Here is a 12,601-nt window from a genome sequence, read left to right on the forward strand (position 1 = left end):
GGGTTACTAGGGAGCAGGCTGCTTCCCAGTGCAGGGGACAACCACACTCCCAGCCAAATTCTACCAATGCATGTATAACTTTCAGTCTATGAAAACAAAATTCTAGCCAATAGTTAACTTAGAGTGATGCTGGAGAAGGCTCTTTCTTTAAAGATCAAGTAGAGACTCAGTAACAGCCAAAGAACCATCTCGTTTTCATGGGAAAAGCCCCTCATTCTTGGTGGAGCAACGGATGCTCCAGCTGGGAAGCACTTTCTAGGAGGGAGTAACTGGGCTCAGCTCGGTCTCAAGCAGAAAGCCTGAGAAAGACAGCACAGGCCTGACAGGCTCCCTGGGGCCTGTGAATCCAGCAATCATCAGGAAAGCCAGCAGTCTGAGTGCCCCTGCCCTCCCTATAGCATTACAGGGGTACATAGCCCTGCCCTTTCAGCACTCCATTTGGTCAAGTTTTGCCCAGGAGAGTCCAGGACCCTGGCAAGGTTATGGCTTATCATGGAAAAGGTAGAAGCAGAAGTCCCCTCACTCCTCTGGCCGGTGGTGCTGGGGGTCTCACCAGTGATGTTTGCGAGTCGTGACTCCAAACTTGGCAGTGCACTCGTAGCAGTTGGAGCCGTCACACCACGGTGGCTCCTTGGATAGCATGTCTGTAACACAGGCAGGAGGAGACGCGTTCCTGTCAGTGATTGTGCCAGGCAAGACTCGGAGCTTACGAAGGAGCAGGGAAACAGACCAGTAAACAAAGCAACACACTGCAGAGTGACATGAGGGACGAAGGAGCAATACACTCAACTCGGTCAGGGAAAGCTGCACAGAGGAGAATCTGGAGAAGCAGCACCTGCCAGGCCGACTGGGAGAAGGAAACGGTATCAGGGTAGCGAAGCTGCAGTTTGTGGAGGAAATACACGGCTGGAGTGTGAGGCACAGTGAGGAGGCAGAGACCACATGGTAAGGGGAACAGAGAGGAGGAGACCAAGTCGAGAAACTGAGGACACAGAATCTGTAGATTTAGCGAGTGGGTGGGGGCAGGGTAAGGGAGGCAGGGAGCAGGAAGGAGACGATGGTGATCAGGTTTCTAGATGGAGTGATGCAGTCTGTGGTGGGATGACCAGCACAGAAAAGACATAAAAGAACCAGAGCAGAGATGAGCTCAGTTTTGGGTCTGCGGAAGCTGTGGGGCATCTGGGCTGGGAGTTATCAGTGTAGATAATAGCAACAATCACAAGTATTTATTTAGTGATCGCTAGCTGTATGCCAGGCGCTGCTCTGAGTGCTCTGTAAAGACACAGTAGACAGCTCACCACAGGGAGGAGGCAGCACACGAACCAGTCATTACTGAGCACCTTCGACACGCCCGCACTGCACTGGGCTCCTGAAAGACTGACCAAGTGCACGCAAATAGCAGACCAGGTATCAAAGAATCACTGTGCTTCAGCACGGGCTCTGCTACACATCAGTTTTGTGACCTTGGGGAAGTCACATGCACCAAAACCACACAGCTACTGTGTATTTCTGAGCTCATCTCTCTGTCCATACCATGGGGCTAACAACCCTGTCCTGTGCCTACTGTGGGCGATGACAGCACAGTGACACGCAGGCACTCGAGGCATGCTGCCTCTCTGCCACCTCAGTGGGGATGAGCAAAGGCTTGCAGATATGAAATCATCAAGAGTGCAGCGCTTCTCCTCACAGAAGGGAACAGAGAAAACAGAGAGCGAGTGGGGCTAAAGCAGAAGGCTACTCTGAAGGAGGCAGAGAGTCCAGGCAGCTGAAGGATGAAGGCACAGATGAGCAGCCGGGACCCAAGGGAAGGGTGACCTGCACGGAGCTGATGGAGTTCTGGCAGCATCAGGGAAGTGGAAAATGACAGGGCCTCAAAGCGAGCACCCTGGAGAAGACTGTGAACAGTGACCCTCCCAGCACTGCCCCAAGGCCCTTCACGGCAGTCACAGAAAAGGTCCTGTGTGGTGCCTGGAAAACCACTGGTTCAGACGCTGAAGCCAGTGATCATGAGACTTAGAGATCACCAACATATCTAGACGATCAACACTGCACTGCACCTGCAGTGAAAGAGCAGGAAGGCGCCACTCACCTAACAGTCTGAACAAAAGCTGCTTGGTGGCAACCTGGTAGTTGAAAATGTTCACTCCTTGGTTGTTATTCACCCCGAGGCGAGCCCCAGATCGGACGATGGCACGGCACAGGTTGGCATTCCCCTTCATGTACGCTAAGAGCAGCACTGGAAAACAAAACCACAGGTAGGGCTACTTCCCACTCAGGCCCAGCCTGGCACTGCCAACGGGCTGGCAGAGGACAGCTGAAGGCAGGACTCCTGGGAGGACATCTGTTAGGACAGTCCCCACTGGTACACAGGAGCCCTGTGGCTCTACAGAGACCCTCACAGAGGACCTGCAGCATCTTCCCGTCAAGGACCCGTCCATGAGCCAGGGATGCCAGAGCAGCTCCAGCTCCAGTGAGACACTCCTGCTCATTCACAGCTTTGGCTTTGAGGGAACTAAGGAGGGATCAGGCACGGAGGGAAAAGCACACCACTGTCTCAGCTGCTTTCCTCTGGCATGAAACACCAGGACAGAGCTCTTCACACGCTATAACTACACTTAAAGACCTGTGAGGGATGTGCACAGACAGAAAAAAGTCAGTATGGGGAGCACGTTCCAGCAAATTCTTCCACCCCATGGGGCCTTTCTTCTATGCAGATGCAGGCCCAGTGGGAACCCAGGCTCTGGCCAGGCCATCCTGCTGGCCCTTTTTACTAACAATTACAGCTAACAGTAGCTCCTTTTTGCTTACCTTTACCAGACACTTTATTTCAGTTCTTTCATTCAATTCTCTAAATAACCCAGTAAGATGAGGGCTATTATTTCAAATGGAGAAATGGGCATAGAGAAGTTGCAGAACTCACCCAGAATCACCCGCTAGAATATGACCAGAGCGAGGTGTCTGTCACCAGGCCTGCTACCTAATTCAGCACCTGCCTGCCTGCCTGCCTGTTTACCTGCTCCTGGAAAATGGTGCTCACTGGAGTAGGTGCTGGGTCCAGCAGCTCACTCCCAGGGCTGACTCCTCTGGAGCTCAGGCTCATCACTGCTGGCTTAAAAAACACATTGTGTATCAAGACCAAGAACTCTTCTCGAGGCCAAGGACTGATGGTAAAATATTTGGTCCTGTGCTAAAGTTCAGGACACCCCTTGGTGACTGCATTGCTGCCCAAGGCCATGGCGGCTCTGTGTGGCATGAGGGCAAATGAATGGGGTGCAGCAGCCCAGTGCTCAGAAAGCCCTGCACGGGGAAGATTTGGGTTTCATCTCTGTCTCCTTACTTGAAAACTGGGGACACACTACTGTACTGCTTACCTTACAGGGGTGCTGTGAGTATTCAACAAGAGAATGAATATAAAAGTATATATTTTTTAAAAGCTATGAAAGCTACACAGATTAACATAGTGACTGTTTGTAGCAAGAGCAACACTGTGAGGCCTATTCTTTAACCCCCTCACTAGGAGGTCAGCCCTATCTGTATAAAACTTGCCACTTTTCCAAAGAATGTCAACACACCCGTAGCCCACTTCCTCCTCCTAAAGCCTCTGGGAGGTGGTTATATTTTATTTCTCTCCTGGGGTTTGGGAGCTTGGGGGGGACCCTCACTGCCTGGATAAGAGGTCCATGAGGGCAACAAAAACAGGTGGGCAGGCCTGTCCGGACATGGGCATGGCTTTGGGGCACTAGATGCACATCATGTGTGCTGTGCCTAAGTCAGACACTGCCATTTCCATAGCAGGGATCACTGACAGATGCTCAGAGCCCAGCGGAAATACACTGGGCTGAAAGCACTTCAACAGCGACGTGTGTGCCTGGGCTCTTGTTTTTCCAGGAAGCAAGGAATACAAGTGAGACAGGACACACAAACAGCTTGTTACATACCCGTGTTTCCTTCTGCATCTGGTTTATCTAGAGGATACTCAGGCATGCACTCTAAGAAGAGATCAAAGATGGCTGCTGCATTCTCTTTGCCATATTGTCCCAAAATGTGCAATGGCGACTGGCCTCTGACAAAACAAGTCGAAAAGTTAGGTATATATCTGCCACAGCCATTATCCATAAAAGAAATGGAAGTTTCTCAACTCTGTGATGCTGGATAAATCAAAAGACACATAATAGGTCATAAAAGGTTTTCCTAAAAAGTATTTTTCAGAAAAAGAAAAATTCCAGGGCACCAAAGGCTGGTCCAGTGCCCTAGTGGCCAATTCTGCAGCGTGCACCTGGGGCTAATGCGAGGCGCCAGTGACTGCCAGCTCTGACGGCCAGGCCAGGCACGTGGAGCACTGGCCTCTGCTCGGGACCACACACACTCACCTCAGATTAAAGGCTTCGGCATCCACAGTGCACTCTGTCAGGAGGACCCGGATGTTGTTGAGCCGACCGTGCATGACAGCGAGATGGAGAGCTAGGGAATAAAGCCTCTTATTGTGAAGCCCAGAGGCACACGCAGGAAACCTTGACTGCCCCACACCCTCACAGGCCTTGCCCTACAAAGGACTCAGCCAGAGCAGCCACGGTACACTCACAGAGCCACCCTTTCCAGTCTTTGCCACCCCCAAGGAGTCATAAATACAACCTTACAAGACTGCTTTCTGCTTCCACAGTTACCCAAAGATGAGGTTTAATGTTTCACAAGAAGCCACTTTTGGCTTCTAGGGTTACCATCCAGATTGGGAGGCTGCCCAGGGCCCGGTCAGCGGCATGCTGTATGCCTGGCCCAGAGCCTGCCTGCCCTGGAACTCTCTGCTCCTGTGAAAGCCGGCCTCCCGAGGGGGAGCAAACCCACGGGTGCAGTGCACCTCCACCTGGATGGAGGGACTGCTGAAGGCACTCAGCGCTGGACAAAGGGGAATGACTGGGGCTTACCATTATTCCCATTCTCATCCACAGCACCAAAGTCCACCCCATTCTCCAAGAGGACCGAGCAGATGGTGGGGAGGTCCTGCTGGGCAGCGAGGTGCAAGGCGGTCTGGCGGTGCTTGGTTAATTCATTCACTTTGGCTCCTGCAAGAAGCTGTTGAAGTTGATTACATGAGCAGCCTCTTTACCACAACCAAGCAAGGTCCCACTTAAGGAGGCCAGCCTGTCTGTCCCTGACATCCAGAGTCTGCCTCACATACACTCCTCGCATAAGCCAGCAAAACTTGTCCCAAGGGCAAACCAACAATTATCAGAATGTTAAAAAGCCATTCCTTAGGACACATAAATTCTACTTGTAAAATTCCAGTATATAAAATTACACAAGACTGCAGTGATATTCATCACTGCACTGTTAAGAATGTCCACTACTTCTAAAAGTAAAACTAAGCTGCAAAAAGGATTTAACTATGGAAATGATAATATACACAAACAAGACAACAGGCAGCTATCCAAGATGGTAAAAATACACGGTTTAACTTGGAAGGGTGTTACGTATGACACCAATAAGTCTGAAAAGGCAAATTAGAGGACAGTAGGATAGGATGGTTCATTTGGAGAGAGAGGAGAGAAAACATCGATGGGCGGCCTTCTGACCAGGCATCGAACCCGAAGCCTAGGTATGTGTCCTGACTGGGAATTGAACCCACGACCCTTCAGTCCACAGGACGATGCTCCAACCAACTGAGCCACACTGGCCAGGGCAAGCATGTACCAGTTTTATATTATTTTTTAAAAGAAAGAAAATAACAAAATATATAGAATCAAAGGCAGGAACAACCTTTATATAATTATTCATTTAGTATCTGAAATTCATTCATCATCCACTTTCTGACAAAGTTTCACAGACGGCTGCTATTAACAGAGAAGAATCTGTAGTTTGCAGTAAAAGCCCAATTTGCCTTCAGTGAGGGCTGAGGCTACCTGGTTCCTGTCTGTGTATGCAGGCACTTTGCCTCTGGGAAACACCAGGCTCTGGTTAGCTGCTATGCTTCTGACCCTGACTTCCAAAGTCCCAGACTCTCCAAATCTCTGAGTGCCCAGTTGAGTCACTCATAGGTCCAGATAGGACATAGCACAGAGGGGTATTCATGGTCACAGTGCTAGGGATCATAGCTAACCCCAAGGTTGGTTAACTGAGGGGGGGGGGGGAAGCCTGGGTAAAGGCTTTACTGAATGCGAACAGGTTCTAACATTAAGCTGTATCAATTCACAGAGGGAGGGCTGGATGGTCACTGTTGGGAAGATCAGCTATTTCTACTATCACTGTGAGCTCAGAATTTAGTAAGGCAGAGGCATGACCCCGGGGAAGGGCCATCATCCTCAAACCTGCCCAGGCTGTCAGTGTGGCCGGCAGACTGATGAACATGTGCCCTGATTCTACTCTGAGACCCACCTCTGCCTCCTTAGTTGTTCCCCACGTCCAGTCTATCCTGGCATCCATCCAACCCACCTCCGCAGTCATTCACTGTCTCTCACTGCTATTGCCTCCCCTAGGCCTCTTCAGTGGTGACCCTGCCCCCAAGCCCTTGCATCCCCACCCCCAAGATAAATGATCTCTCAGCATTAACACCCTGCAAGTTATTAGGTTTTTAAAAAAGTATTTTCAAAAACAAAAATGGCAGTGGACCAAACGCTGGTCAAGTGCCTCAGTGGTCAGTTCTGAGCATGTACCTGGGACTGAGGGGGAAGCACCAACAACTGCCAGCTCCTAGGGGCCAGCCAGGTGACATGAGGCCTAGTCTTGGCTCTGGACCATGCTCTCAGCTCAAACACTTATAATGGTTTCTCCACTGTTGAAAGGATAAAGGCTGCTCACAGGTCTTGATCTGAAATATGACTCTCCACAATCTGGTCTCTACCTGCTTCTCCAACATCTCCCACTCTCTGTCCAAATTCCAATGAAACTTTTCCACTTAAAATAGACCACTGGAGTTTCCAGTCTCTATATCTTTGCCCAGACCCTTCTCCTGCCTGTGTGGCATTATATTGTACTGGAAAAGGCAAGCTTTGGAGTCAAACAGAAATAACTAAAATCCCAGCCATTCGACTGACTAGTTATTAATCTTGGGGGGCAAAATTCTTTCTGAGCTTAAATTTTCTCCTTTGTAAAATGTAAAAAATGTCCTATACCCTTCTGGGTGGTTTTGCAAATTAAGAGGCAGTAAGCTCCTTGATATCAGTCTGGGCAATTTTTTTGGATCTGACTCCAAAAGCAAAAATAAACAAGTAGGACTCCAAAATAACTCTGCAAAGCAAAGCAAATGATCAACAAAATGAAAAGGCAACCTACTGAATGGGAGAAAACATTTGCAAATCATGTATCTGATAAGGGTTAATATCCAAAATATGTAAAGAACTCATACAACTGAGGAACAAAAAACCCAACAGCCCGGCCGGCGTGGCTCAGCGGTTGAGCATCGACCTATGATCCAGGAGATGGAGGTTCAATTCCCAGTCAGGGCACATGCCAGGGTTTCAGGCTTGATCCCCAGCAGGGGGCGTGCAGGAGGCAGCCGATCAGTGACTCTCTCATCATTGATGTTTCTATCTCTCTCTCTCTCTCTCCTTTCCTCTCTCTGAAATCAATAAAGATATATTTAAAAAATAAAAAACACACAAAAAAGCCCCAAGCTCATAGACACAGAGAACAGACTGGTAGTTGCCAGAGGATGGGGTAGGCAAAATGGGTGAAGGGGGTCAAAATGGACAAACTTCCAGTTAAAAAATAAGTCATGGGGATGTAACGCATAACATGGTTATTATAGTTAATACTATTGTTGTATATTTGAAAGTTGCTAAGAGAGTAAATCTTAAAAGACCTCATCACAAGAAGAAAATTTTTTTCTAACTATGTAATGGTGACAGATGTTAATTAGACTTATTGTGGTGGTCATTTTGCAATATATACAAAGAGATACGAATGGATCAATATGTTGTATACCTGATACTAATGTTGTGTGTTAATTATACCTCAATGAAAAAATTAAAAGGAAAGAGCTCACTGGAAAGCCCCATTTGAGTGCCTGACACAGAGCAGGCGAACAACAGAAGTGATCTCCTTTCCCTAAATGCTCCCACCCGCCTCTACCACCCCAATCCTGCTTTCCCTCACAGCCTCATTCCAGCATCTGCTGGGCACTTAGGATATGCTGCCCATTGACACACCTGCTTCCCTGAGTGTAGCGTCTCACTCCCCGAATTCATACTGGCCTTTCACAATAACTGGAAAACACCCAGGATGAGAGATTCTGCACACACTCTACCACATGCTTTGTCTACATGTTACATTCAATAATGTTTTGGTAACACTTACCAAATTGCGGACAATAATCTCTGAGCCTGCTTGGACAGCAAGGTGCAAAGGGGTCAACTTGGAAGCATCCTGGACTCTGGAATTCACATTAGCCTGGACGCTGATTAGGAACAGGACACTTTCAATATCAGAGTTCTGAACTGCCACGTGAAGAAAATTTCGGCCCTTGTTATCCACCTGAGGCAAGAAGTGGGAACCAACATGAGTGGACTCCCCGTACAAGAGTGGCTCCCTGAGCACCTGCGGACTTCACTGACCACTGGAGAGGTCATGGTGTGTCCTTCCCTCAGTTCCAGGAAGCCCCAAGCTCCAAACAGACCACTCGACATATCTGTGCATGTGACCGTGTGTACATGGCCATCCTCATGGGCAGGAACAGGGAGCCACTGCACTGACCCCAGCTGTGCTGGCACCCTCCTGCAGCAGGAGCCAGACTTGGAAAGCCAAGAAAGAGACAACTTGAAGTACAGGGAAAGGAAGGCATCAAAATATTGGGACGCTCAGGGAAAGGCAAAGGTGGAGACTAGCCTTGGGCATCCCTTGCTTTGGCTAAAACAAGCACCCAGCATCCTAACCCCACAGCTACAATGCCAGCCTGGCCCTGAGCAATCAGACAAATCTTCAGGAATTTCAGAAAGTCTCCTCTTTTATAGAGCCACAGGATACTAGTACATATGGGGAGGCAGCCAACAGTGTGCCCAGGCTTTGCTTCACTGATGTAAAGCTGACAAAAGCTCATTCAAATCAAACTACAGAGAACATTATAGTTGTAAGAGCTGTCACATCAGTGTGAGGGCTCAGTAAATAGTGAGGGAGACACCAACAGGCTACATACATACTACACACACCCTACACGGCATATGCCTGTGTCACAGCAATGTCCCTGCAAAGGACTCTGGTCAACAGTACCAGTTTCCTACCAGACTGAGAGGACACATGAGATGACATGCCCATTCATGAACATTTTACATATCTGAGCAATGGTGAGGCTCAACCTGCACAGTGTAGTCATCCTACGTGAAGGCTGAAGAAACAGGACGGACAAAGCCTGCGTATCAAGCACAGTCTTCAGCTATGTTAGATCTCATTTTGTTCAGGTCCCAAGTTCCCATTTACCTTCCCAAATGGCTATTCAAAATCTTGGCAATATTCTAAGTGCTAAGTGGAGACTCTCAAGGGTCTGTAGGACTCACTTAACAAACCTATCCCAGCTTCCACCTCAGATCAGGTGCTATCATTTCCCACCCAAGCCAGTGATTCAGGCCAACAGTTCACCATTCACAAAGAACAGGAAAACTGAGCCTGCTAAGCTGAATGCTAGTAACGTAATCCCTCTAAAACACTCAGAAAGTTGCCCCAATATCACACCAAAAGCTCAAGTTCAATTTCAAATTTTTAAACACATTCATTACTAGAGCAATTAAACCACCAAGCAAAAAGCAAAGAGTGGCCTCACTTGTATATGTGACAGAATTCCTATTAATGGGTGCAGCCACCTCAGCTTCCTTCCATATGTGACACTGTTCATTAGGTGGCTGACACACAGGGCAGAACAGTCTAATCTCATCCGGCACTCACAGGATATCTAAACGGCCAAGTTTTAAGAAAGGGGAGTGTAACTTCAAAACAATGTCTTTACACAGAAGAGACTCTATAACTGGAGACATATGGTTAGCCTCCATGGAACAGGCTCTGCTGCGCTCAGAACACCGTGGAGAATGTTGGGTGCTGGTCACTTACCTGCTCCGCAGCCCCAGACTCTCGTTTCAGGATGGCCTCGGCTGCCTTGTTGTTTTTGTAGGTCATGGCGCAGGCAAAAGGGGTCAGCCCTTGTCTGTCTCGCACATTCAAGTGTATGTCAGGGTGAGAAATTAACAACTGAATGATGACACTGTGTTGGTTGCTAATGGCTACATGGACAGGCGCTCTCCCTTCTGCATCCTATGGGGACAAGGCACAGATTTCAATGTCCAAATGAAAGATAAAATTCAGGAAAAATATAAAGGGGGATAACTTTTATATCACATTTGGTTCTGAGGATCAATACTGCCACCCTGTGTTTGAAATCAGCTCTTAGGCCAAACACAGATGACTAAAAGCCATCCTCCAGTGACCCAGAGGCACAAACACATTTGTTTAGAGATCTGCAGTCAACCTCACCTCTCAGTTATACCACTCCTCATCTGACTACAGGGCAGCGTACAGAAATCTTCATAGGCTAGAACACTGGAAAGCATCAAGGACCATAACTCAGGGATGCTCAACTGAGCTACTGGAACGTTTTCCTAAACATTTCCCACTTACGCTCCTCAACGATGGAACTATATTCCAACAAACCTATCATAAGTGGAAAATCTTTTAAGTCAAAAATGCATTAACACACCCAACCTACAGAACACCATAGCTTAGCCTAGCCTACCTTAAATGTGCTCAGAACACACTAGCGTACAACTGAGCAAAATAATCTAATGCTATCTCATGTAATTTATTAGATTACACATATTACTTTCATACTATCATAACACTGAAAAATCATTAAGTCAAACCATCGTAAGTTGGGGGATGTCTGTCTATATGCAGCTTGGGACTAGAATAACCTCTCACTGGAAATCTGTAACTGGCACAGAAGGCAATGAAAAGTTTAAGGACCAAGGCACAAAAAAGAAAAGCCTTAACACGAAGTTGTTAAAATGACTAGGCAGGCTGCATGACAGAGAAGGTCACTTCATCTGTCCGCAGCTTAGCCCCACTGGTGTAAAGCAGAGGCCCAGGACTGGAGAATCTGCAAGGTCCCTTTGCCACAGGAGGGTATTGTCACTAACCCTGTGGTTACCATCACTCTCTCTGGAAAAGAGAAACTCTCCATACCTGTGCATTTACATTGGCACCAAACTCCAGAAGACACTGTACCGTCTCTTCCAGTCCCCAGGAGGCTGCCAAATGCAAGGGGGTCTGCCCATCTCTGGCCTCTTCCTCTCCTTCCCCATTAGCACCAGGCTGCCTGGGACTATTCACATCGCAGCCACTGAAGAGAAGGGGAAATGAAAGGAAGGCTTCAAGTGCCAGGCTTCCACCCAGCCTAAAGGGATGCAGATAAATATACAGCAGCTGCCTCATCCATCCAACAAAAAGCTGCTGTGCCAAGGATTGCTGTCCATGGTCCTTGGCCTCCAATGCTAGTGTCTAGATCCCATTCCCAGTCTTCTGCATTTGGTCTTGGGGACAACCTGGCATCAGAACTCTTTAAATCTCTGCAGGAGATGTGCAAGCATTTAGTTTGCGAACCACTGCTCCGAAGGTTTCCTGAGTAACCCTGCCTCCCACACAGCCTGTACTAAGAGGCCATGGAGCCTGTTATGCACCATGTATCTTGGTGGGGTCCTGCAGAGGCCATTCGGTCATCTCCCTGCCCGGCCTCCTGGCTTCACTGATTTGACTATGGGCAGCGTGCAGAAGCTGACAGTCTGATCTAGGCACTCAAGCTCCTCTCCTCACAAGTGAGTCAGGTCTAGATAGACAGTGACCCTCTAACAGCCTTAATTAGGAAAGTCAAGCCAACAAGACTGTAGCCAACTGTTGCAAACTGCATCCCTACTGTGTGCAATATGCGGAATAAAAAAGATTTGAAGAGATACTTAGGCGTCTCGGACCTGCGGATAAGAAAGCAGGCAATGGACTCATTGTTTTCATCAATGGCTCTGTGCAGGAGTGTCTGAAGACACCCGCTAGGTCCTGGACCCCAACATGTGGCATCACAACCATGTCTGACCTGCAGAAAAACATGTTACTCACAAACACTGTCTGGCAAAGGTGAAAACTTTTATTACTATCTCTGAGCTCTATGCACATCACTAGATTCATTTTTCAGGCAAGATACAGCTGGTAATTAATTGATAATTATTTTAATCTATATCATTCATTAGTTTTACAAACACTGATTAAAATCTGCTCTGTGCAAGTGTGCACTAGTCCTTGAAGTGGTGTGTTTGGGAAATATAAGGGAGATGTGTTTAATTAGTAACCTCTAGAGCTATGTTTTAGAAGGACTAGAAAACACAGACAAGTGCACACACGTATACACACACACACATGCCCTCCCAGTAACACAGACCTGTAATTAACAGGTAAAATCAGTAACAACTGGGTGAAACCCCCAGGTACAAAATGCTTTACTGTCACATTTCAGATCCTTCACAAAGCTAAGTAACTGCCAGGGTTACCTCTGCTTTTGGAGCCTATCTTCTGAACAAGAGAGACAAACCTGAGATTTGGGAATGTGTTGCTCTGGCGACAGCGAGGGTAGCCCACATCA

At 48.0% G+C, this 12,601-nt stretch overlaps 2 protein-coding genes across 4 annotated transcripts in view; one reads left to right on the top strand and one right to left on the bottom strand.

Annotated features, from left to right (window-relative positions):
- CYB5D2 (cytochrome b5 domain containing 2) overlaps positions 1–12,601 on the top strand; it is a 39,808-nt gene that overhangs the window by 20,997 nt on the left and 6,210 nt on the right. The window lies entirely within an intron of this gene.
- The window catches only part of ANKFY1 (ankyrin repeat and FYVE domain containing 1), a 76,676-nt gene that overhangs the window by 3,998 nt on the left and 60,077 nt on the right, over positions 1–12,601 (bottom strand). For all 3 annotated transcript variants that reach the window (XM_081161126.1, XM_081161127.1, XM_081161128.1), the window contains 9 exons: positions 11,940–12,058; positions 11,158–11,314; positions 10,030–10,230; positions 8,290–8,466; positions 4,923–5,070; positions 4,371–4,461; positions 3,939–4,063; positions 2,090–2,236; positions 554–644 (listed from right to left, as the gene is read on the bottom strand). In XM_081161126.1, the coding sequence (XP_081017252.1) occupies positions 554–644; positions 2,090–2,236; positions 3,939–4,063; positions 4,371–4,461; positions 4,923–5,070; positions 8,290–8,466; positions 10,030–10,230; positions 11,158–11,314; positions 11,940–12,058 (1,256 nt within the window). The remainder of the gene's footprint in view (positions 1–553; positions 645–2,089; positions 2,237–3,938; positions 4,064–4,370; positions 4,462–4,922; positions 5,071–8,289; positions 8,467–10,029; positions 10,231–11,157; positions 11,315–11,939; positions 12,059–12,601) is intronic.

The sequence above is a fragment of the Miniopterus schreibersii genome (assembly GCF_964146895.1).
Source record: "Miniopterus schreibersii genome assembly, chromosome: 16".
Taxonomy (NCBI): domain Eukaryota; kingdom Metazoa; phylum Chordata; class Mammalia; order Chiroptera; family Miniopteridae; genus Miniopterus; species Miniopterus schreibersii.